Source organism: Bubalus bubalis, chromosome 5 (assembly GCF_019923935.1).
Source record: "Bubalus bubalis isolate 160015118507 breed Murrah chromosome 5, NDDB_SH_1, whole genome shotgun sequence".
NCBI classification, from domain to species: Eukaryota; Metazoa; Chordata; class Mammalia; order Artiodactyla; family Bovidae; genus Bubalus; species Bubalus bubalis.
Window position 1 is genome coordinate 53,554,124 of NC_059161.1, and position 27,140 is coordinate 53,581,263.

A 27,140-nucleotide genomic window follows, 5' to 3' on the forward strand; every position below is an offset into this window, starting at 1 on the left:
CCCTGTGGGGTGCTAAGGACTCTTCATTCTACCTGCCTGCCAACACTTAGCAGCATCCAGCTTTCCCCCTTTTGAAGTCTAATAGGTCTTAAGTGATCTTTTTGTTGTTTTAACTTGCTTTCTCCAGATAGAGCCTCTCTCCATATAATGGAGAGCCTTTTATATTTCTTTTCTGTAAATTGCCTGCTTAGCTGCTAGGCCCATTTTTCTATGTGGTTGTTGCTATTTTTCTTTTTGATTCGAACTTGTTGCTACTGTGCTGTAGATGTGAATCTTCTTTCAGTTTTAGACATATTGAATACCTCCTCTCATCCATCACCTATTAACTGTAGTATCCTTCTTTGAGTGGAAATCAAATTTTCCCTTTATGTTTTATATTTTTTGAAGTTTTTTAAAAAAGAAGTTCTTCCTTGTCCCTAAGACACAAAGATAGACTCTTATGTTATTTTCCATTTTCTTTATGAGATTTTAGTTCTCTAGTTAGTCCTTTCCTGTCCTCCAACACCAGTGACTTCACTTGTTGTTAAGTCACGTCTGACTCTTTGTGACCCTATGGACTGTAGCCTACCAGGCTCCTCTGTCCATGGGATTTCCCAGGCAAGAATACTGGAGCAGGTTGCCATTTCCATCTCCAGGGGATCTTCCCGACTCAGGGATCAAACCCACATCTCCTTCATTGGCAGGCGAATCCTTTACCACTGAGCTACCAGGAAAGCCCAGTGACTAGGCTATGGAGAGTCAACTAAAAGGGATCAGAGTTATTAGTTCATTCACTGAATATTTAATGAGCCCCTACTCTGTGAGGCATTATGCTTGGAGCTGAAGACAGAAGAAAAAACATTGTCCCTGGAGCAGCAGATAGACAATAGGACATTGTCCTTGGACTCAATGACAGGAGTGGAATAGCAACTCCATGCGACATAATAGGAGATGAGAGAAATCCGGGAAGGGCAACCCTAACTTGAAGAGATTAAATTTCAACTTGCAAACTGCCTGGATGAGACTTGTCTCAGAAGGCATATGTAAATCATATGCAAGTCAGATGAAAATGACTATGCAAATATTTGTATATCCCAAGAATAGCCCAGAGAGGAACATCCTTGGGACTTTAGAATTCCTTTCCCAGTCTAATGTAAATCGGTGCAGCCACCAATGGAGAACAGTATGGAGGTTCCTTAAAAACCTGAAAATAGAGCTATCAGGTGATCCTGCAATCCCACTCCTGGGCATATATCCAGAGAAAACCATAATTTGAAAAGATACATGCATCCCATTGTTCACTGCAGCACTACCTACCATAGCCAAAAGGTGGGATCAACCTAAATAAACGTCCATTGACCGATGAATAAAGATGTGGTATATAGATAGATAGATACACACACACATACATATGTACATATTAAGAAGGGCATGGTAACCCACTCCAGTATTCTTCCCTGTAGAATCCCACAGACAGGGGAGCCTGGTGGGCTGAAGTCCATGGGGATACAGAGACACAACTGAAGTGACTGAGCAGCCACAAATGCACATGCACACACACACACACACACACATTATAATATATATATGAATAATATGGAATAGTACTCATCCATTAAAAAGAGAATGAAATAATGTCATTTGCAGCAACATAGATGGACCTAGAAATTGTCCTACTAAGTAAAGTAAGCCAAAAACAAATACCATATGATATTGTTTATATATGGAATCTAAAAAAAAAAATACAAATGAATTTATACACAAAACATAAATAGACCCATAGACATAGAAAATAAACTTATGGTTACCAAAGAGGAAAGGAGGTGGGAGGGATAAAATTGGAGTTTGGGACTATCATATACACACTACTATATATAAAGTAATAACCAACAAGGATCTACTGTATAGCACAGGATACTTACACTCAATATTTTGTAATAATCTATAAGGAAAAAGAATATATATACTCTTTAATATATATACATAAAATTAATATATATATATATAACTGAATCACTTTGCTGTACACCTGAAACTAACACAATATTGTAAGTCAGTGATACCTCAATTAAAAAAAAAACAAAAGCAGAATTCCTTCCCCAATCTAGAAGGATTTGTACCAGGACTAGAATGTTAGGCTTTAACAATCAAGTCCTCAAAACCAAATGTGGAATCAATCATGAAGAAAAAATTGATCAAATGCCCTCAACTCAGCCTCCGTAGTGCACCTAATGGGCAGACTCTTTCCTTGGAAAGCCATTTTCTGGGAGTCATTCCCTCCATAACTACACACACCCATGAATGAGTTCGGCGAAGGAAGGCTTAGCCATAACTCTCTGTGGAAACCTCCAAGGGCTTGCAACAACACCTCAGGTAGCAACTGCCTGCCGGAATGATCTTCCCCTGCAGAGAGACTTCCCCACCAGAGGAATACCTAAACACTTTATTTATTAAGGCTTTCAAAGCAGCACCATCTGCCTTGAGAAGTCTTAAGAGCCAGGCACTATACATTTAATAATTGAAATAATTCAATGGAAGAATAGCAACTACCGTATCAAGTGGGAATGAAACCAAAATGCCCAGGCCATGCCTCTGCTGGCACTCCTTCCAGAGCAGGGGAGAAAGTGGGTGGATAACCTCACAGCAAGGGTGTATCAATATCCCACCTCCCCACCCTCACTACCTGCAGGCACATACAAGGTAAACAGCCCAAGCTCAGGGAAAGGCTATCTTCCTGTGTGGGAGTCAGGAACTTGAGTTTGGGTCCGGGCTTTGCTCTTGACTATGATGTTGGGTAATCTCTTTGCCTGATCGTGCCTCAGTTTCCTTGTATGCCAAACCAGCACATGGGGGCAGATAGCATTTCTGAACATTGGATAGGAACAGTAAGCATGTCGGCTTTTTATAGGGACATTGTCAAAACACAAGCCACGCCCTTGATCTGCTAAGTCAAAATGAGAATAGCATGGCCAGAACCACTTGAAAACTACCTTTCTCTCTGCTCTAACGTGCTGTGTGAGACTTGGAAAATGTTATCACATCATGTACCTGCAGCATCCCTCATACAAGAAAAGCCCAGCATATTAGCCTCCTCAGGAACTACAGACATGGTCCTCAACTTTATCACTGTCTTTAACTCTTACCTGTAGATACCATTCCATGGTGCTGAGAGAATGGAAAAAACCTATAAATCTCTTTGTGAATGTGTGTGTGTGTGTGCTAAGTTGCTTCAGTCATGTCCAATTCTTTGCAACCCTATGGACTGTAGCCTGCCAGGCTCCTCTGGCCATGGGATTCTCCAGGCAAGAATACTGAAGTGGGCTGCCAAGCCCTTCTCCAGGGTATCTTCCCGACACAGGGATCAAACCCAGTTCTCCTATATTACAGGATCGAACCGGTGTCTCTCATGTCTCCTGCACTGGCAGGCAGATTCTTTACCACTAGCATCACCGAGGATGGGAAGCCCCTCTTTGTGAATACAAACAACCTTAACAAAGTTATTTATTTTTAATATTGGTTTCATTTTTTGGCCACACCAAGCGGCATGTGGGACCTTAGTTCCCCAACTAGGGATTGAACCCTCACCTCTTGTAATGGAAGCACAAAGTCTTAATCATTGGACTGCCAGCGAAGTCCCCTTTAACAGTAGTTTAGATCTATAAACCCTAATTTGAAAACATAGCTTTGATTTCAACAGTGAGCCTCCGCACATCCCACATACAGAAAGAACTCATGCAAAGAACCCCATTGGTTATGAGTGCCTCTGGGATTTCAGGATGAACTGCTCTGTGAGAAGAGATGCTGTTCTGTTCTTCACTGCTGTGAGATAATAGAAAGTAAATATATTGGTCTCTGCCCCTGTTCCTGGCACAGAGCTCCTAAAACTCTTATAAATTCCAAAGTGACTGGGAGCAACTTTCATTCTATTGAGGAAATTCTGGGTGGTCTCCTGGATGGGGACTGGCCACCAGAAAGACCAGGTCATGATTAGAAGCTTGGAACTTTCAGCTTCTCATTCTGCAGAGAGGAGTGAGGGGATGCTGGGAGCCGGCATATTGCATATTGAGTGAGGATCTGTAATAGCTCAACTGGAATTCTATCACTGCCGGGAGCCAGCGTGAGGCACTCCGCCCATGACAAAGGTCATGAGGAAGGAGGCTCGGCATACGCAAAGGCGGGATCGAGCCTCAGGAGTCCCCCTGGAAATTCTCGAGCATCTACCCCCAAAACCAGAGTCTGCCTACTTTCTGCTTTGTGCTTTCACCTACACCTCTGACTTTACGGGGGGCTGTCTCCCACTACCTCTCTCTGAAAAAAGAGTTAGCTTACAGCTCCAGTTAATAATTCTTGGATGTGACAGTATTTCAACCTACAAACTCCTTTGGAAATCCTCTAGCCTGCCTGAATGGGTTTTTCCGGCCACATGTGATTGTTCAGAGCCTCCCAACTGTGAGAGGCAGGAGATGTTCTAAACTGCCTAAACACAGATTCCTTTGAGTAGTTAAAAGATTGATTAGAAATTGTATTGGTGAAGGGTTTTTCACTTGTTGGGCCAATGTTTGCTGCTAAGTCTCCATACTCCTTACCTACTGTGTCCTTGGCAGTGTATTGATTGATATAATGGGTGTATAGAAATGTAAAATGCCGCTTTGTCCAATGCTTTTTGGAAGGCTGGCGCCTGACTTTGGAATAATCACCTTTAGAGAAAGATAAGTTTCTTAAAATGTTAACAGGCCTCCGGGCCAGAAGATGATGTCAATCACCTGAACTTTTGCATATGATAAGTTTGCAGGAAGAAAGCCTGGCTTGCTGCATGACTCTACCCCTTCCCCCATTATCCTCTATGCATACCTTAAGGTATAAAAACTACTTTGGAAAATAAAGTGCGGGCCTTGTTCACTGAAACTTGGTCTCCCCATGTCACTCTCTCTCCCAAATTCCAGCTGAGCGTCCATCTGGAGCGCGGATGTCCTCTGCGACCATTTATTTGCCTGGGCTTCTAAGACCCACTCGAGAAGGTGTCTAAGGTGGGGCACCTTCCGCTATTCGAGAGGGCGCCTGCGGCCTCCGTGGTCAGAGCTAACCTGGTGTCACGGGTTATATTGATTTTCCGCGTAAACCAAGCCACTCAGCTTCTTTTCTCCACTGAATTTTCCTACTGAGCTATCCTTATTTCAGCCGCTTTTCTCCACTGAATTTCCTCACTGAGCTATCCTCATTCTATTATTCTTTAAATCTTTGATAAATATTTATAAATAAATAAGTCGCCGACGCCGTCCCCGCTTCGAATACCCTGGATCAGCCGGGGCTGGACCCCGGCAGGCTGCGAATGAGTAAATGATTAATGATGCCTATGTGAGGAAGCTTCCATAAGATCCGAAGAGTACAGGGTTTGGAGAGCTCACAGATTAGTGAAGACATCCACACTGGGAAAGTGATGCACCCCAGCTCCACACGGACAGAAGCACCTGTGCTTGGGGCCCTCCCAGAGCCTGACTTCTGTATCTCTTTATCTGACTGTTCATCTATATCCTTTATCATGTTTTTTAATAACCTGGTAAATAAAAGAAGTGTTTCCCTGAGTTCTGTGAGCTGCTGGGGCAATTAATCAAACCTGAGGGGCACGGGGTCATGGGAGCCTCCAGTTTGTAGCCAAGTGGGAGGTAATTTACATATAAACTGGGGACCACTACTTGCAGTTGGCATCTGAAATGGCAACCGTCTTGTGGGTTGTTGTTTGGTCGCTAAGTCACTGTGTCTGACTCTTTGCAACTCCATGGACTGTAGCCTGCCAGACTCCTCTGTCCATGGGATTTCTCAGGCAAGGATACTGGAGAGGGTTGCCATTTCCTTCTCCAGGGGATCTTCCCAACCCAGGGATCAAATCCACATCTCCTGCATCTCCTGCATTGGCAGGCAGATTCTTTACCATCTGAGCCACCAGGGAACCTCATCTTGGGGGACTGAGCCTTGAACCTGCGGGATCTGATACTATTCCAGGCAGTCAGTGTTAGAACTGAGTTAAACTGTAGGACACCCAGTTGATTTCTGCAGAGAATTACGTGGGATGTGTGTGGCAGGGGGCTTCCACACACTTGGTGACCAGAAATGAAGTTGTAAAGGAAACACAACAGAAGGAAAAATCTCAGTTTTTCCTTATACAGCTGCCTTCCCACCATTTGGATTAGGGCCAACACAATAGATGTTCAACAAATCTCTACCAAAAGGATAAATGAACAAGTTTACCCATCTTTGTATCCATGGCCCAGTGCTTGCAATAAATGTTGAATGAGCACATGGACAAATAGGAAGCATTTTAAACTTCTCAAGATACGGACATAAATACTTCATTAATTGAGCACAACCACCCCTGGTGGCTCAGATGGTAAAGCATCTGCCTACAATGCGGGACACCCGGGTTCAATCCCTGGGTCGGGAAGATCTCCTGGAGAAGGAAATGGCAACCCACTCCAGTATTCTTGCCTGGAAAACCCCACAGATTGAAGAGCCTGGTAGGCTACAGCCCATGGGGTCGCAAAGAGTCCGGACACGACTGAGTGACTTCACTTTCTTTCACTTTCACCCACCCAATGCTTCTTGCAGACAAAGTGAGGGACATCCTTCTCCTACCCTCACATACACTTAAGGAAATATTATCTCTGCACCAAAGACAGAGCCCTAGGGAACTCCAGCATTCAAGAGGTCAGTTTCCTGAGGGCAATCACATGTCCATCCATCATGAGGCAGGTCCCAGGATTCGGAACCTCCATCTAGACCATTCTCCTCCAGACTCCCTAAGTGATTAACTGAATTTACCCATATTCAAAATGTGTAAGAATACTCTACCTTATAGGAAGTTATTTCAGATAGCTTATCAGAACTACCTAAAATAGTTTAAAAAAATGAGAATAAAAGTTAGATCCAGGAAAAAATTCAAATCTGAATGAAAGGTAAAAGTTGAGAGAAGGAAACACACACACACATGCGCACGCACACACACAAACATACACAAATTCTAGGATCCCAAAGGAAGCCAAATCAGGTAGCTTGAAAATTTGGATCTAGGCTTCCCAGAAATTAAGACATGAAGAGAAATCAGCTACGCAGTTCTCGATGTCCAGAAAGAAAAAGGGTTCTTCAGGGGAACCAAACTATCCCCAAGACTCACATCTAAGTTATTTATGGCACATATTTTAAGTCACAGTAGAGGGCACACACAGCAAAAGGTAGACTGGCATTGGAGCCACACTCAATGATGGCTGAGAACTCAACATGAAGTGTGACTCAGTAAAAACAAGTCATACTGTCCAGATTTTGAATGTTCTGCAAATAGTCTTCCATGAATCTATCTCCCACTGAGGCATCTGAACAGATGGAGAACACGTAAGAAGAGGCTGGTTTTCCCAGTAGGGACCCCCACTGCAGGTATCCTGTGGTTCTCCTACTACATGGAGCTCCAGTGGCCACCAGCAACATTGACAATGACTTGTGAAAACCGAGGATTCTAGCCGGGTTCCTCTCTCCAGCCTGGATGTCCATTTTCCTTCCACCTGAAGGTGAGCTGTGCTGAAAAGTCTCCATCTACCCCTCTAGATCCCACTCAGCTCTCCTCCACCCTATGCTCAGTCACTAAGAAATGTACCACCTGGCTCTCCTTGCCCTCTGGCTTCTTATTACTTCAAGCCAATAGGAGGCACTGGCAGGGTACTTATTCCCCAGGTCCCTTCTTGCTGGACCTGCGTTAGGTAGTGTTTCTGCCCCTCCACCTGAGGCCACAGGCCCCTCAGGAGGCACCCTCACCCCCACAATTCTCATGAAGTTCTGGCAACTGCACCCCACTTGCCCCTCCAGACTGGAAGTGGTAAGTTTCCCCTTCTGATTGACCCTGGTGCTTCACTATCCATGTTGGTTTCTTAACCCAACTCCTCTTCTGTAAATTTTAAACCATCCTTAATTACCCCCTCTGAATGTGTCATCTGTCTTCTACTGCAATCCTGACCAATATAGAGCCAACAAGAGACCTGAAGGTTAGGCCAGGTCTAACATGGTCAAGAATCCGCCTGCAATGCAGGAGATGCAGAAGATTCAGATTGGATCTCTGGGTTGGGAAGATCCCCTGGAGAAAGAAATGGCAACCCACTCCAGTATTCTTGCCTCGAAAATTTCATGGACAGAGAAGCCTGGTGAGCTGCAGTCCATAGGGTTGCAAAGAGTCAAACACGGCTGAGCAACTAAATGCACACGCATATTTCTAAAAATGAAACAAGGAAACACTCTAGTACCAAAACATCTACTTAAACTCTTTCCTCAGTACCATTCCTTCAAATAAAGTAATTTGGCACCAAAACAAACAAATAAATATTCTAGATGCATTCCAGCATGTGAATCGATGATTAATCAAGTTCTCAATTCTGTATGACATACAGAATGGAATCATTTTGGCCTAGATAAATTTCAAAGCCAGTACTACTAGTTAACTAATTGCTCAGCAGAGGAATTTGTTTGTTTGCTTGTTTGTTTTTTAAATCTCAGTAACACGCCTGTGAAATAGCAGCCTTTGAATACAACAGCTTTCTAATGAATTCTCCAGGATGAGTTATTTGCAAAGTGTGCCCAAAGTAACTAAAGGAAGTGACCTGCTCTATGGAGCTATTGAATGTAACCAATTAAATTTTACAGGACATCTGCTGATGCTGGTTTTAGAACTAGGTTTCACACAATGACTAAAATAAGTGCCTATTGAGGCCACTGTTAGCTTATGACCAAAGTTAAAAAAAGAAAAAACTGTATCATCAGCATACAGAAAATCCTATTAAAAAAAAAAAAAGACAAGCTCCATACTAAGGAGACATGCACCTAGATTATCCAAAAGCAACTTCAAATCTTTAAGCTTAGGTTAAAAAGAAAGAGGGGCTGGAACACAGCTGCCTTACTCTGTTCAAAACAAATATATGACCTAGTAGAAGCCTCTGGGTTCTACTGGTTGCAATAGCGTTAAAAGACAACAGTAACTGAGAGTTTATGTTGAGTTCATACAATTTCACCATGCACAGAGCAAAAGCCTTAGACAGTCTTATATTTTCTTTACCAGCTGCCTTCCTGAGAGAAGTGTTAAAAGTGATCAATAAAAAGATAGAAATATCTGAAACCCAGTTGCTCCCCATGTAAAATACTGGTTTAAGAAATGCAAGCCCACAACTTAAGGAAGAAAAACATAAAATGTAAATGAAATGTCTAATAAACTCAGTCACTTCAAATGATGAGGTCTTCCCGGTTTGAAACATGATTAGCCAAAAAATGATTTTGAAGGGAAATGTAACCTAATTAATAATTTACTTTAGCTACAGAAATGTGGCCACTCAACTGGGTAGGCACGAAATGTTTTCCCTTCCTCATGTTCCTTTCCTCGCCATGAGCAAAGGAAATTTCCAGTGATTCCTGCTTCTGCATCATTTCCACCACCTCTGTCCTCTCCACCCCCGCACAGCCAGAGCTGCTAAGACCTGCCCAGATAGGTTTGAGTGGAGAACAGAAGCTCACGTCCTCCTAAGCAATCCTCACCAGGGTCATGAAGCACATCAGCAGCCCCAGCCACATCAGCTGCTGCAACCTGGACTTAGTTTTGCTTCCCTGGGTTTGGTTTCTAAAGAAAGTCCAGAGCTGACTGTGTGGTGCAGCTCTGATGTCTTTCCTGTTCTTTCTTTGGGGACATGGTGTATACAACAAGGATCCTTCCTCAGCCACCCTGCCCAGTATAGGACTTGCTTGCTGTAACAGGAGTGTGCTTGCCAAGGCCCCAGCACTGCTTAGCCCTTGTCTCCCCCCTCCTAGGGGCTTTAATTCTGTTTCCTTACCCCACACCCTTTCCTCCTATACCAAGCAACTGGCTAGAGTCCAGCTGACTGCAAAAGGACTGATTACCTGGAACGGACACTTGCTCCAACCTCACTTTCAGCAACCTGCCTACAGCTGCTGAACTCATCAAACCTGTTGACTCTTGTGCAGCAGACCCTTGAGGACTGGAGCCACATTATTCCCAACCCCCTGATGTCGAGTCCAGTTCAGGCGTTGACCCCAGTCTCCCTTGTTGATCTGCTTCAACACAGACGTCATCTGCATGCTCCTATCTGATCAAGCCTCTAGCACACAGGGAAGAAAGGTCTGGGTGAGGTCACATGCCAGTTTTTTTCCAACCCTACAAAACCCGAAAATTAAAGGTCAAAATTCCATGCAATACTTCTTTGCAGAAATAGCCAACAGGGGCTTCCCTGGTCGTTCAGTGGTAAAAGAATCCACATGCAATGCGGGAGACACGGGTTTGATCTCTGATCTGGGAGGTTCCCACATGCCAGGGAGCAACTAAGCCTGTGCTCTAGAACCCATGATCCACAACAAGAGAAGTCACTTCAGTGAGAAGGCTGCACACCACAACTAGAGAAAAGCCCACGCAGCAACAAAGACCCAGGACAGCCAAAAATAAACAGATAAATTTTTTTTTAATGAAAGCATTCATTAAAAAAAATTAACACAATATTGTAATTAGCCTCTAATTAAAATAAATAAATTTAATTTTTTTAAAAAATGAAGACGAAATAGCCGACAAGTCAATAGCATTAAAGAAGTTTTTCAACCTCACTGATAAGCAAAGGAATGCAAATGAAGGTAACAGTGAGATATTATTTGACACCTATCAAACTGAAAAAGAAATTTAACTATGATAAGTACACTGCTGTTGGAGAAGCAGAGAAAAAGGAACCTCCACCCACTACTGGTGAAAATGTGAACTGACACAGCCTTTGGAAAGCAATCTGATAACGTCTACTGTTAATGAAAACAAACACCTCCTTCACCCAGCAATCCTCCTTCTGGGGCTCTAGTTTCTTGAAATTAAGGCACCACTAGGTAAGACTAGATGTCCAAGCACTGTCTGAGACAGCGAAAAAACTGAAAACACAGTGAATGCTCATCAGTAAGAGAATGGCTGCCTAAGCAGTGATGGGTCCAATTCATGGCTTTTGACGCCGCCCCAAGCTGGAGCTACACAGATGAACTGAGAAGGGCTTCCTTGAGCTGTTACTCAGCAGGAAAAGCAGGGTGCAGAAAAACTTCAAACCAATTCCAAGACACTCCCTTAAGGAGTATTTGTGTTTGTATGTGATTACATGACCATGAAGAAATATATGGCAGATGCCCACCAGGCTGCCAACACCAGTGACCTTGAGTATGGGAGGTGACAGTGGTGGGGGGGGAAGGCAAGCGCCCACGGGTGGACAGAATAGTAGAACAAGAACAGAGGCGAAGAATAGAACTTTCTAAAGTGGAGATAAAAAAATAGAATATATGATGTAATTTCATATAATTCCTTTTATGTAAAATTATGCTATGTGTGTCCATAAAAAGATACATGAAAGTATAGTCACCAGAACGCTAATACAGGTTATCACTGTGCGGTGGCCTTATACCATTCCTGCATCATCTGCATTTTCATTAAGTATGAATTATTCATATAGTCAGAAAAAATACCCTTCAAAGCTATTTTATGTTAATTTTTTATTCCCCTGCTTTTCTAATTCTACCATCATGCCAAACTCCCTACCTCCAGCCAAGTAAACCACATCATAGAGGATCTGCATTGGATTCAATTTGACCTGTGTGTGTGAGAAGAGAGAGAGAGAAAGTGTTCTCTCTCTGACTTGGGCCACAAGACCCCATCACGTTAGTGTCTACACTGAACACAGGCAGGTGGGTCCATATCTACCTAGTCATCTTTGCAGAAAAAGGGAGCCCAGATCTTAAACCAGGCTTGGGGGAGACTCGCCCGAATTCTAGCACCAACAAAGAGCCTCCTCTTCAATCACCATCCGAGGAGTGGGGTTCGAGCAAGTCTCCTAACCTCTTACTTCCAAGAAGAGAGTTTATGAGGCCTCTGGGACTTCCCTGGTGGTCCAGTGGTTAAGACTATGCCTGCCAATCCAGGGGACACAGGTTCGATCTCTGGTCCAGGAAGACCCCACATGCAGTGGGGCAACTTAGCCCCTGCACCACAACTACTGAGCCCAGGCTCTAGAACCGTGTTCCGCCACAAGAAGAGCCACCACAACCAGAGAAAGCCCAAGTGCAGCAATGAAGTCCCAGCACAGCCTAAAATAAGTCAAATAAATAAGTAAAAAGTCTAAGGCCTCTGGAACCCCAAGTGAATAGAAAGTTTTTAGGAACAGCATGCCAAGGCTCTAAAAGAATTGTTTTTGTCATGGCTGTGGGAACAGTCCTTCCCTCCACCACCCACATTTTGCCAACATTACAGTCTAGAGTCCCAGAGCCAAAAACAGGGCTACACACAGGGGCAGCAGGGTCAGGGGCCGCTGTCCAGAGCGAGGCGGCTGGGCCAGGTCATGTGGCTCTGGTGCTTATTTGCAAAAATTTACATGTGGATCTCAAGAGGCCTAATTCTAAGTTTTTAAAATCAAATTGCATAGTTTGTGCAACTGCTTGGAAGTGTGTGTTCAATGAACCGCCCTGCTTGGTATGGATCCAGGGACACAGCAAGCCTGTTGAAAAGCACTACTTAAGCAGGGAGTGCCCCTTCTACACTCCAGAAAGTCCTCTGGGGGGAGGTTCTCCCACCCTTCCCAGCTCCCCACCTTATCCACCCAGATCCCCTACCCTGAGCCCAACCCAGAAGAGCTCCTTGGCCTCAGAAGCTGGTTGAGGGTGTGGACAGCATGGCCCCAGGCCCCGTGTTGGAGGCTTCACCTTTTTCAGGACACTTAGGTTCTGTGCAAAGCAGAACTTCAGCCGCCACCCCGACACAAGAGCACTTCTGTAGATCATTCCGAGCATCAGCTGCTCGCCTGTGTGAGCATCTTGAGTGCAGGAAGCACACCTGTTCAACAAGCCCTTACCCACTGCTCCTATCTCCTGAGCCAAATGCCCATCTGACTCCACTCACCGCTACACCTCGCTCACTAAATTCCTGCCAATTCCCAGACGACTAAGATTCTGTTAAGCACAACATTCGCGTGCAGCTATCACTCCACCTGGCTTTCTGAACTCATGGAAATCTCCTGGATTTGGATTTGCAGTGAAGAGAGTGTGGAAGCAGTGAAGGGCAAGACAGAGCCAAGGAAATCAAACAGCCCTCTCAGGACTGCTCCACCAGGTGGCTCAGATTAGAGAACGGATCCAAGGGGATGACAGAGGATGAGATGGTTGGATGGCATCGCCGACTCAATGGACATGAGTTTGAGCAAGCTCCAGGAGTCGGTGATGGATAGGGAAGCCTGGTGTGCTGCAGTTCAAGGGGTCTCAAAGAGTTGGACACAACTGAGCGACTGAACTGAACTGAACCTGGGGATTTCCTTGCTTGGGCAGTTTCCCCCAAGTCTCTACCCACCCAAATGAAGCAAATAGAATGGGGAGGGGGGTGGGGGGGTGGGGAGTGGAATGGAAACAGTGACAGACTTTATTTTCTTGGGCTCTAAAATCTCTGTGCATGGTGACTTCAGCCATGAAATTAAAAGACACTTGATCCTTAGAAGGAAAACTATGACACACTTAGTGTATTAAAAAGCAGAGACATCACTCTGCCAACAAAGGTCGGTATAGTCAAAGCTATGGTTTTTCCAATAGTTGTTGTACGGATGTGAGAGTTGGACCATAAAGAAGGTTGAGCACCAAAAAAAAATGATACTTTTGAGCTGTGGTGCTGGAGAAGGCTCTTGAGAGTCCCTTGGACTGCAAGGAGATCAAACCAGTCAGTCCTAAAGGGAATCAACCCTGAATACTCATTGGAAGAACTGATGTTGAAGCTGAAGTTCCAATCCTTTGGCCATCTGATGTGAAGAGCTGACTCACTGGAAAAGCCCCTGATGCTGGGAAAGATTGAGGGCAGGAGGAGAAGGGGACGACAGAGGATGAGACTGTTGATGGCATCACCGACTCAATGGACATGAGTTTGAGCAAGCTCCAGGAGATGGTGAAGGACAGGGAAGCCTGGCATGCTGCAGTCCACGGGGTCGTAAAGAGTCAGACACGACTGAGCAACTGAACTACAGCAGAACAATAGATTTGAGAAAACACCACTGAGAACCATAGCTTGGGGCTTAAAGTATTCATCCAATAAACTGAGCACCTATGTAGGTATATATTGGAAATTAGGTGCATGCTGGTATATTCGTTTCCTATAGCTGCTTAATCAAATGACCACAAACTTAGTGGCTTAAACAAATATGTCTTAATTCACAGTCCTGAGGGCTGGAATTCTAAAATGGGTTACAAAGGGGCTAAAATCAAGTGCTGATAGTCCTGCAGGCTCTAGGGAAGAATCTGCTTCCTTCTCTCTCCCAGTGTCAAGTTGCCTGCAATCCCCAGCTGTGGGCTTCAGCCAGCCATGGCATCCCTCTGAACTCTGCTTCTCTCATCACTTCTCCTGTTCTGACTCTGGTCCTCCTGCCTCTTCTTAAAAGGAACTTTGTGATTACACTGGGCCCACATGGACAGTCCCCTCATCTCCGCATCCTTAATTTAATCACATCTGTGGAAGTCCCTTTTGCTATGTGAGGTAACACAGTCACAGGTCACAGGTCCCAGGGAGGGGACATGGACATCTCTGGGGCCTCTTTCTACCACAATCTGTGAGCACAATACATATGGAAAGCCCTACCACTTACACACTGGCTAAGAAGGTGAGAGATTCTGTCTGCCTGCCAATGCAGGGGACACAGGTTTGATCCCTGGTCGGGGAAGATCCCACATGCCGCAGGGCAACTAAGCCTGTGTGCCGCAACTACTGAAGCCAGAGCACCCTGGAGCCCATGCTCCACAACAAGAGAAGGCACAACAATAAGAGGTCCATGAGCTGCAACTAGAGGCACCAGTGCAGCCCCAAATTAATTAATTTAAAAAAAGAAAAGGAAGACTTTCAGGGATTCTGAAAGGAAGAAACTCAAGGAACAAGGGACAGTGGGTTGTTCACAACTCAGGACAAATCAGTTCTCAGCCTGTTACTTCCCACATTTCATAGTGGTGGTTGGAGCTCACACCTGTAGAACGGCTGAGGGCTTTCTTGCTCCTCCTGCCTGCTGCTGCTGCTGCTGCTAAGTCGCTCCAGTCGTGTCCGACTCTGTGCGACCCCACAGACGGCCTCCTACCAGGCTCCGCCGTCCCTGGGATTCTCCAGGCAAGAACACTGGAGTGGGTTGCCATTTCCTTCTCCAATGCGTGAAAGTGAAAAGTGAAAGTGAAGTCCCTCAGTCGTGTCTGACTCTTAGCGACCCCATGGACTGCAGCCCACCAGGCTCCTCTGTCCATGGGATTTTCCAGGCAAGAGTACTGGAGTGGGGTGCCATTGCCTTCTCCGCTCCTTCTGCCTAAGAAGGAACAATTACCAACAATTACCAACAAGGCCCTGCTTCCTGGAAGGCCAGGTCACTGGCACTGAAAGCTCAATAAGCCCTCACACAACGTTCCTCTCTCTTGAGCCAAACGCCCCACCGTCTTACTCAGTTCTCCATCACACCCTGTGGGTGTGGACGCACACTGGTGATCAAAGTTGGATTTGAGCTAAGAGGAGGCAGAGATTCCCAGTTCAGTGATAAAACCATGAGGTGTGGGCCCCCACACAGCTGTGCTGGAGCTCTCTGCACCGGGAGCCCTGAGCACAGGCCTGAGTCCTGATAAAATGCATCCTCGTTCCCCGGTGCACTTTACTGTTCCTCATATCCACATCCCAGGGAGAAGTGATGAAAAGTTCAGATACTCCCCCATCACTAGCTCCAACATCAATAAGGCAAATTTCTCCTCAAGCCCAAAAAGTGCTCTTAGCTTCTAGAGGACTCTGAAGAATGAGGATTGCCTATTACAATTCCTGACGCTACACAAACATCCGGTGAATGAATAAAGGAATGGAAAACATCCTGTCTTCACGCTCTTTCCCTTTGGTGATCTCATCTCTTCCCACAAATTCCACTACCATGTCTAGACTGATAACTCCTAGCTGGACATCTTCACTCTCTCCCCAGCTCCAGACTCAAAGTTTCCTTCCCAGGGTCCTTCAAAACCTCAAACCCAACATGCCCAGAAAAGAACTCATCAGCACACCTTTCTGAAACCTCCTCCTACTTTTGAATTCATAGCCCTCAGAGGGGCTCCTAGACTTAAACTACTTCTAACTCTTCTCTATTCCACCTGCCACTGGTCCCTTAAGCCAGCCTGACCCACCCAGACCCTGTCTGTACCTGCTCATTACACTGGTGGTCTGACCATCTTCCAAGATGTTTCCTCCTCTCTCCATCACCCCACTTGGTTCCAAACTTCTTTCTTTGATCACTCTGCTACCAAGCCATAAACTTCTGGCTCTGGGGGAGTCTCACCCCATCCCAGCCTGTGTCTTCTCCAGAATTGAGGTTAACACATATTCCCCCAGATTGTTTAAGACTGTGTTGTTTAAGAACGGCTTAAGGTTCTTGGCAAAATTGAGTGGACAGCACAGAGGTTTCCCCGCTGTCCCTACATATGCACAGCTTCCGCCACTAACAACATCCCCCAGCAGAGTGGTACGCTTGACGCATTATAAGCACCCACAGTCCACAGTTACATTAAGGTGCATGCTTGGCGTTGTACGTTCTATGGGTTTGGACAAATGTACAATGGCATGGGTCCACATTAGAGTATCAGACAGAGAATTTCTCTGCTCTAAAAACCCTCTGTGCTCTGCCTATTCATCCCTCCCCACCTGCAACCCCTGGCAACCAATGATGATTTTATGTCTCCATGGTTTTGCCTTTCCTGGAATGTCAGAGTTAGAATCGTACAGTACGTAGCCTTTTCATATTGGCCTCTTCCACACAGTAATATGCATTAGTCTCCTTCAAGCCTTGAGACTTCCCTGGTGGTCCAGTGGTGAAGACTCCATATTTCCAATGCTGGGGGCACAGGTTCATCCCTGGTCAGGGAAATATGATCCCACATGCTGCACAGTCTGGTCAAAAAAAAAAAAAAGTTTCCTTCAAGTCTTTACATGGCTTGATAGTGCATTTCGTATAGGGTCTCCCAAGTTTTTCAGCTTCACTTTCTTCTAGGGGTTCTGACCCAGCTCACCACTTTGGTTCTTGCCATCAGTCTCAGGTAAGAACTTCCTACCACAGGCTTGGCCACACAGAACCAAGTTTCTGCCAGCAAATGCTTAGCCAGTTTCTGCCTATTCCAAACCTCCAGGCCCAGGCACCACTGTTTCACCTCAGCGACCTTGCTTTGATCCCCAGCCGCCTTATCTTTGACTCCAAGATCCCTGAGGATGGGGCCTTAATCTTACATATTGTGTCTCCTCTAAGTTCAAACATAGTGACAGATAAACAAGTGCTCAATATAACTATGAATAGAATTAAATAAAACCGGTTTCCCTAAAGGGCTGCCCAGCTCAGGGCTGAAAATATCCCGCACATTGCCAAGAGCAAGAGATTATCTGGTCCATAAATTAAACATGGTCCATTCTTTCCTCACATCTCCCCACTGCTTTCTGTTCATTGGTCATTTCAGTCCTTATTAACTCCTTCAGGGAAGGATGACTGGGGGAAAAAAATAAATATACAAGCGCTACAACATAAACTCTTCCATTTGGGGGTGGGGGCAGTGGGAGAGGTGGAAATAATTGAACTTTGGATGTTTGTTCATGGCTCAAAGTGGTGAGGCAGCCACTGCCACCCCCGTGGCTACTGCCCACACAGGTTCTCTAACATGTTCCCATTTCCCTTAGCTGCACAGAGACCTCAGCTACCGCCACACAGGGGCTATTGACACAGGAGCCCCCGCCGTCCCCCTGCGCCTCCAGCTCAGATGTGTAGGCATTTGGCTGCTTAAACATCTATTGCTCATTTGAGTTTTCAGAACTGGCCTTTGCCTTGTTGTTCAGCCGCTCAATCGTGTCCGACTCTCCGTGACCTTATGGACTGCAGCACGCCAGGCTTCCCTGTCCTTCACTATCTCCCAGAGCTTGCTCAAACTCATGTCCATTGAATCGGTGATGCCATACAACCATCTCGTCCTCTGTCATCCCCATCCCCTCCTGTCTTCTATCTTTCGCATCTTTCCCAACATCAGGGTCTTTGCCCACGGTCCAGATTTCCCAGTAGGCAAACCTTTGAACTGGAGGCTGCTCTGGAAAAAAACCTCAGCCCTCTAGTGGCAGTGGATAGGCATTACAGCATTTCAGAGAAAAAACATGGGTTTCAAATTGAAGGCAAGGCTGTTTTGAACAGTCAGGTGTCTTCAGGGTAAAGGATAGTCATCCACCTGCAGCAGCCAGGAGAAATTTAATGAAAAATGGATGAGAACAAAGATAAGTGGGGAAGGGTTATGTGGATGCTTTTTTTCTTCCAGAAACTGTAGAATTTGTTTCAAAAGACACATGCTGCTGTGTGCCAGGCAGCATGTTGGAGTCAAGAGGTCCCCTAGACATCATTTGGTCCAACCCCACTCTCTCTGATATGCTGTAATCCATCTCCATAGCTGCCATGCTGGATATGAAATTATCCAGTAGAGATATTTACAGTCTCTTCTACACATTCAGTCACCAAGCACATGTTGAGAGCCTGCAAAGCAGAATCGACCCCACCTTCATGAAGAAAGTCCAGTCGAAGAGGCCCCCAGAGCCACTCAGCCTCCAACCCAGACCAAAGGCCCCACCAGCATTCACCAGGGTTGTACCAGTACCCACCTTCCAGCTATGGAAACCCTGGAGCTGCCTCATCTGGGCTGGATTCTCATCCCAGGTGCCCCCAACGTTGGGGGTCACAGAAGGGAGGCTGCCTGGCCTCCTGCCTCACCTGGTCCTGCCTCCTGGACTCACTGTCCTGCCTGGATCACTCCTGTCAAGCTGATGGGCCTGCAGGGCCCAAAGCAGGCCCAGTGTGGTTATTTAACATCTTACTGCATCTTCTCCAGTTTCCTTAAGTGTGAATGAGCTCCATGTAGATGTGGCTGGAACCAGTGTCCCAGAGACACTGCAAATAAGATTCCCTGTGGAGGCAGCAACCAGCGCCCTGGAGTGCTACTGTTCCTATTGTGTATGTCTTCTCCTAAAGACTGCTACCTCCTTCAGGGCAGGCTGTATTTTCTTCCTCCCTATATTCCTGAGGCCCAGGACCCTTGGTAGGTACTTGATGATTGTGGAAGGACTATATGCATTTAAGGAAAGGAATATAAAAGCTAAAACCAAAATGCACACTCTCCAAACGCCAGCCTTACAGCCACCAAGACCACAAAAGGCCTACAGACTGGTCCAAGCTGCCGGGTGGCAGCTGGCTGACACTGGCAAAAATAGGGACCCTTTGGGGGCCCTGCATCTTGACTTTTATGTCCAGCAGTATTGACAAGAGCTCTCGAGAGAGAGCGCAGAGTAGAATCTACTCACACTATCCTGACTACTCCTTCTGCCCACCTCTAACCTCATAGGCTCAGGCTTTTCTTTTTTTTTTCTAATTGGATTATAGTTGATTTATAATGTTGTGTTAGTTTCAAGTGTACAACAAAGTAAATCAGCTACACACATGCACACATCTACTCTTTTTTAGATTCTCTTCCCACATAGGTCATTACAGAGTACTGAGTAGGGCTCAGGCTTTCTATCTCGAGATGGATGACCTAACCACCTCTGCATTTTCTTTCATCAGAGATACTCACATGTACGTACAGTTCTAGGACTATGCTGTTGTTGTATAGTTGCTATGTCACGTCTGAGTCTTTTGCTAGAACAGGACATGTAGCCCACCAGGCTCCCCTGTCCGTGAGATTTCCCAGGTAAGAATACTGGAACAGGTTGCCATTTCCTTCTCCAGGGGATCTTCCTCAGAAATACCAATCATTTTCTTTAAAAAAAAAAAATCTCTGCCTACAGAACACAGAGAGCTTGGCACAGTTACCCAAACGGTATAGCAGAGAGGTAGGGTAGCACATGGGAAGGAGCCGTATTCCGGGGTCAGACTGCCTGGAATCTCTACTGGCTTGGCCACGTATTACCTTTGTGACCACAGGCAAAGTTTTTGTGCCTCCATTTCCTCATCTAAAAATAGAACTAACAACAGGATCTGCACAAGAGGACCCTGTGAGGATTAAAAGAGTCGCTGCAGTTAGGATGCTGCCTGGTGGACTAAGTATTTAATCAATATTAGCCATCATCACAGCGAATATCCTCCCATCCTCACAGAGAACAGCAATCCAGGTAAAAGCTCATTCTCTAACGAATCCTTATATCCAAACTGAGCATGATCAGTCCTCCCACCCAAACCAGAATCCCCAAGGGCAGGAATTAATCTGAACTTCATGAACATTTCCTGGTGACTCACATGCACACTCAAATTTGAGAATATAAGAATATGAGTAAGTCACCTACATATACACAAGTTCTGTTCCGAGAACAGTCAAGTTTGTTCATAAGTCCAACAAAGCTAGCCTAAGTAGCCAACTAACACAATCAACTACATAGTACTGTAATAGGTTTATAATACTTTTCACACAAACAATACATCAAAAACAAACAAAATATAAAACATTTTAATCTTACAGTACAGTACCTTGAAGTACCTTGAAGGCAGGAAGAGAAGGGGACGACAGAGGGTGAGACAGTTGGATGGCATCACTGACTCTATGGACATGAGTTTGAGCAAGCTCCAGGAGTTGGTGATAGACAGGGAGGCGTGGTGTCCTGCAGCCCATGGGGTCACAAAGAGTCAGACACGACTAAGTGACTGAACTGAATCATACCTCAAAAAGTTTCAGTAGTACAGTACATTAGCTGGCATATAGGGGCTGACATGGAGTGAACAGACAAAAAGAGTTACTGACTGGAGGAGGGAGAGGAGGTGGGAGATCGTAGAGCTGAAGGATCGTCAGCAACGGGAGACCAAGGGCAAGCTGTTAATTTCACCCATGCCTGATGTTGATGGCACAGGTTCTGGTTCCTTCCTGGAACCAAATGCATGTTCACATCATTGAAAGTTTGCAACTTGAAGGTTCTTACGTAAGGGACGTACTCTGCCTACAAGGGAGACCCCACATGGAATGACTGCAAGATGCAGGAGGAATGGAACCTATAGCTTTCATCAGTTTTACAAAGACAACTCAGTGTTCCATTCTCATCAAGTAACCATCATCAGAGAAGGAGACAGGGTAGGGGAAAGAGAGCAGACTAGAACAGAGGGCTCACGGTCCTAATCTCAGGTGATGTGAAGGGGAGTTAGCTGTCACCGTGAATCTCATGAATGCAATCCATTTATCTTCCATTAACTACTGGTGGGAAAGAAAAGTGGGGGCGTGGCAGCTTCGAATTTGGAGGTGGGGCAGGCCAATATCCTCCTCCAGGGAGAGCCCCATGGCCTCTGACAGCTGGCTGCCCTTCATCTGAGAAATGTGCCACTGCAGAGACCAGCCCAGAGGCCACGGCTGTGGAAACCGTGCCATCAGCAACGTTCCACTCAGATGTCACGATACTGATTAGTCACGGGGCTGGTGGTCCAAACTGGGGTCCTGGGCTGGTGGCTGGAAGAGGAAGCAAAGGCTGGGAGGTACCGGAAGGGCTTGCTTCTCTGTACACAGGCTTGGGGGATGGAGAGGCAAGGAGGAGCTCTCCCAGCGTACCTGGGAAGAAGACAGCATCACTGAATAAAAGCAGGACTCCAGAGCCCAGCTGGGGACGATGGAGGGGGATTCCTCCTTGGATGGTACATGGTCGTGTTGGGCACAGCCCTGAGAAATGACTGGGGAGCAGGGAGGCATGCCCCCTGGGAAGGGAATCTTCTCTGTCTTCCTTTCAAAAGTGCTGCAGGCCTACCCTACAGGTGAGGCTAAACCACTTTCGATGCAGCAGGTACCAGGCAGCCTCTGGGTGGTACCTGGGTCTGCAGAAGAGGCTGAGCCCAGGCTGCCCCCATCAGTGACTCTGCCACAACCACACTGTGCCCCCAAAGACTCTAATTGCAGCATCTTCATATCCCAATTGCACTGAGGGTAAGTCTCGGAGGCCCTAGGGAACTGCACTTGCCTGATCAAGGAAGCAAATATAGCACATGCAAAGTACAACAATTCGGTGTAATCTTCCCAGAATGTCACTATTTCATGGGAAACGTGACACCTCCAACTCCTCTTCACAATCGAGTGTTCCTTCTCCCTTCACCTTTGGATCTGCTGCTTAGGAAATAGCAAGCAGCAGCCTCCAGCCCACCCCTAACAGCCCTGCCCCTGAACGACCACTCAGGGTCCCTGAGCATCCCAGCAGATGGTGGAGGAGGTCCTCCATCGTCACCCAAACCTCTTGTCCCTGGGCCCAGTGCTGCTCCCACTCCACCAATTCATCCTCATTTCCCTGGCTCCTCCGGCCCCTGCCCGCTCAGGGCACAGACACTAATGAGCAGAGAAGAGCTGGAAAAGGCAGTGGGGATGCTAAGGGGTAAATAAATTATTCAGAGGATCACAGGAACCAAGAGACACAAAGGTTCTCCAGGAGTCTGAATCACCAGAGCGCACATGTGGCTTCCCCAGACAGACTTGACACCAACATCCTTTGCAAAGAAAGGCCTTTTCTAAGCAGCTCTCATCAATCACTTCTGCGGGCACCTGTTGTTAAGGGCGCCGAACAGTGAGTGGGGCTCACTCTCTTAAGAGCTGAAAGGGGCTTCAGCTGTCACCGTGCCCATCGCCTCACTTTACCAATGGGAAAACCACAGCCCAGAGAGGTGGGCTGAGGCTGGGGAGGTAGGTCACTGTCACAAAGCAGAGGTGTTCAGCCTGTACTCAACACACGTGGAGAGTGAAAAGAAACTGCAGGCCTCTCAGTGGATAAGAATCTGCGTGTCAATGCAGGAGACACAGGTTCCATCCCTGATCCCGGAAGATCCCACATGCCACAGAGCAACTAAGCCCGTGTGCCACAACTACTGAGCCCCACGCGATAGAGGCTAGGAGCCGCAACTACTGAGCTCGTGTGCTGCAAGTACTGAAGCCTGAGCACCTGAGAGCCTTGCTCCACAAGAGACGCCACTGTAACGAGAAGCCTGCACACGGCGACAAAGAGTAGCCCCCACTCGGTGAAACTAGAGAAAAGTCCAAGCGGCAATGAAGACCCACCACAGCCAAAAATTAATAAATAAATTTAATTATTTTTAAAAAAAGAAGAAGAAACTGTAGGCCACAAAGCAGGCAGCCGATGTCACTCCTTTTCCTATTGAAGCCACTTGGGCCTGGGGCTGCTGGGTAGGGGTGGGGACAGGTGGACCCCACCAATGTCTGACTCACAAAAGTGTCAGATAAGGGGGCTTGTTGTATTTGAAAGTCCACTTCAAGAAGAGAACAGAGCAGTGCTGTTAATGTCCCATAAAAGACAGAGGTCAAGGATCAATAGTGATGATCAGGCCCCTTGCCGAGAGGGGAGAACAGTCAGGAGTTCACTCTGTTACAGGGGAAAGAAAATTCACAGACCAAACAACCGAGAGAACACATTTCCCCATCAAAACAGTCAAGGCTGGGGCTTCCCTGGCAGCCCAGCGGTTAAGACTCTGCACTTCCAATGCAGGGAATCCCCAGTAGGAGAACTAAGGTCCCACCTGCCACATGGCACTGCCGAAAAATAAATAAATAAACAAAAAACAACAACCCCAAAAAGTCATAAAAAATAAATAAGGGGCAGAAAATGCAAGTAGATACTTAAACATAAAGCAAAAACAAAACAGAAAAGACTGTTCTCTGTTGTGAAACAAGATACACCACCTGGAAGGCCTAGGGAGAACCTGAGTCAAAACAGAAACCAGCAGGTAAGAAGCAAATTCTGGGAAACTCCCTGGAGAAGGGAAAAAATGGAACTATAGAAAACATTAATAGAACTGCAAATAGAAAGATTACATGCTATGTGTAAAACAGATAGCTAGTGGGAAGCTGGTACACAGCACAGTGAGCTCGGCTCAGTGCTGTGTGGTGACCTAGAGGAGTAGGATGGGGGTGTGAGGAGGGAGACGCAAGAGGCAGGATATATATGTATACACAGAGCTGATTCTCACTGCTGCACAGCAGAAACTAACACAATTTATAAAGCAATTATCCTCAAAAAACAAAAAAGATTACATGCTAGAAGTGCACATGTGGGACCAAACTGAGAGTAAAGGAATGACAAGGTGATTAACTTTATTTAACATGGTGCTCTGGAAAGGAATCTTTCTAGAATAAGACTCAGAAGAGCCATGGACCATCAGGGAGATCCCATCCAGTGCCTGCTGCAGCTTCCTAATGCTGCCTGAACATTCAAGTCACCTGGGAGCTTTCTGGAAATTCCGAGTCCTGGCCCCTCACTGCTGAGAATAACATCCCAGGGTCAGGCATCTGTAGGAACCACTAGCCCAGGCACCTCCTTTCACAGAGTTGGAAAGTGAGGCCCAGAGCAGTGAAACGAGGCTGGTAAAGTCGGGAAAGGCAAAGAGGAGGCAAGTTCTGAAGCCCAGATTCACAAAGTCAGGCCTGACATGACACAGGGAAGAAAGGTCCGCAACAGGTGGAGGGAATTCCCCTGACTGTTGGGATGAGCACCCTGGTAGGCAGAGCACAGTTAGGGGTGGGGGGAGGAGCCTACCGGGTTTTCCACAGAAGACTGACCCCTTCCTCTCTGTCCAGCCGGGAGGCAGGGGCCAGGTTGAAGCCCCGTCACCATCCTCTGCCCCTTCAGCATCTCCCTGCGCCTTTCAACTGTTCAACATCCTCTGCAGACACCGCCCTTCCTCTTCCAGGTGGTTCAGCATCACCCAGACTGACTGTAAAGCCTCATGAAGCAGAACCTACACTCATGAGTCCTGGGTCTAAGATGGAGATCAGGCCCTCCTCATCCATCATCATGTTGGCATCCCCTCCCCAGACATGGCTGCAAAGCAGTCTCCCCATCTCACTCTGAAAACAGGGTTTCTATCTTGGAGACACTATGAAGTGAAGTGAAAGTCACACAGTCATGTCTGATTCTTTGTGACCCCATGGACTGTAGCCCACCAGGCTCCTCTGTCATGGAAATCTCCAGGAAAGAATACTGGAGTGGGTTGCCATTCCCTTCTCCATGGGACCTTCCCAATCCAGGGATCAAACCCAGGTCTCCCGCATTGCAGGTGGATTCTTGTAGCTTATTGCAGGTAGCTGAGCTACCAGGGAAGCCCAGAGACATAACACTAAACAGGAAATACCACTTGCTTTGTATGTCCTTCTTATTCATCCATTTGAAAAGCACTGATAATCACAAGCAATCCAATTTGTCCTCTGAAAGGCAGGGGTCACACGTGCTGCTAACCAAAGGGATCAACTGAAAATCTAGGACAGCAAAGGGTCTCAGAGGGCCCACCCTCACCCCAAAACACACCACCACAGCATTGTCCACACCCAGCTGGAAGGGTGGTGGTCACACAGTCACAGTGTGACCAGCAAGCCAGCCGTCACCTTGCTCAGGACTTTGTGTCCTTTAATACTGTCCTTTAATTTAATACTGACTCAGAGGAAGGGAGGAAGGGTGTGGCTTCACTGATGGTTTACAAAGACCTTCTCAAGGCAAGGGAGGGACGGGAGCTAAACAAAACCCTGAGAATGTATGACCAAGATGTCTTGCATGAAAGCTGAAGAAAACGTGATCCCAACTCAGGACACCATGAAGAAGAAAAGACTCCCCTGTTTGATGACTAAAGAGACTACAACGCAAAGAGAGATGAACTGACATGTCAGGTGGCTTGGGGAGAGGCACCAGGCACAGCACACATTATGAATCAGATGCTAAATCAGGATGACACGTGCAGCTGGGCCTTGTTCAGTTCAGTCACTCAGTCGTGTCTGACTCGTTGAGACCCCATGGACTGCAGCACACCAGGCTTCCCTGTCCACCATCAGCTCCCGGAGCTTACTCAAACTCACTTCCATTGAGTCGGCAATGCCATCCAACCATCTCATCCTCTGTCATTCCTTTCTCCTGCCTTCAGTCTTTCCCAGCATCAGGGTGAGTCATCTCTTCGCATCAGGTGGCCAAACTATTGGAGTTTCAGCTTCAGCATCAGTCCTTCCAATGAATATTCAGGACTGATTTCTTTTAGATTGGACTGATTGGATCTCCTTGCTGTTCAAAAGCATCAGTTCTTCAGTGCTCAGCTTTCTTTATAGTTCAACTCTCACACCCATACATGACTACTGGAAAAACCAAAGTTTTGACTAGACAGACCTTTGTTGGCAAAGTAATATCTCTGCTTTTCAATATGCTGTCTAGGTTGGCCATAACTTTTCATCCAGGGAGCAAGTGTCTTTTAATTTCATGGCTGCAGTCACCATCTGCAGTGATTCTGGAGCCCAAAAAATAAAGTCTGTCACTGTTTCCATTGTTTCCCCACCTATTTGCCATGAAGTGATGGGACCAGATGCCATGATCTTCATTTTCTGAATGTTGAGTTTTAAGCCAACTTTTTCACTCTCCTCTTTCACTTTCATCAAGGGGCTCTTTTGTTCTTCTTCACTTCCTGCCACAAGGGTGGTGTCAACTGCATATCTGAGGTTACTGATGTTTCTCCTATCAATCTTGATTCCAGCTTGTGGTTCATCCAGTTCAGCATTTCTCATGATGTACTCTGCATATAAGTTAAATAAACAGGATGACAATATATATGAGGCTGGGCCTCATAGACAGAAATAAGCTTCTGGCCACAAGGGGAAAAGACACCTCTTAATGTAGTTTTTAAAATATTTTTTTAATTTTTATTTTATTTAAAAAATATGTCTGACTCTTCACAACCCCATGGACTATAGCTTCCAGGCTGCTCTGTCCCTGGATTTCTCCAGGCAAGAAAACTGGAGTGGGTAGTCATTCCCTTCTCCAGGAGATCCTCCCGACCCAGGGATTGCAGGCAGATTCTTAACCATCTGAGTCACCAGGGAAGCCCCAGAGTATTTCATTTTCTTTTTTAAATATTTATTTACTTATTCATTTGCCTGTGTTGGGTCTTAGTTGTGCACGTGGGGTCGTCCATCTTTGCTGCAGAGTGTGAGATATTTTACATGCAGCACGTGGGATCCAGACCAGGGATGGAACCCCGGCTCCCTGCATTAGGAGCACAGAGTCTTAGCCACTGGACCACTTGGGAAGTCCCTAAAGTATTTTTAGTAAATGAAAA

The 27,140-nt window shown here is 46.3% G+C and overlaps 1 protein-coding gene across 30 annotated transcripts in view; it reads right to left on the minus strand.

Annotated features, from left to right (window-relative positions):
- Window positions 1–27,140, minus strand: part of CNIH3 (cornichon family AMPA receptor auxiliary protein 3) — a 182,288-nt gene that overhangs the window by 90,442 nt on the left and 64,706 nt on the right. Inside the window, exon 1 of one of the 30 annotated variants that reach the window (XM_044943135.2) lies at window positions 25,704–25,884. The exons of 27 other annotated variants lie outside the window; for them this stretch is intronic. Coding sequence is in view for 1 of the 3 variants with exons in the window: in XM_044943116.2 (XP_044799051.2) it covers window positions 16,791–16,919 (129 nt within the window). In the remaining 2 variants the exon portion in view is untranslated. Of the gene's footprint in view, window positions 1–16,214; window positions 16,728–16,790; window positions 17,070–25,703; window positions 25,885–27,140 lie in introns of those variants that run through there. 2 more of the 30 variants (XM_044943116.2, XM_044943136.2) reach the window with 2 other exon arrangements.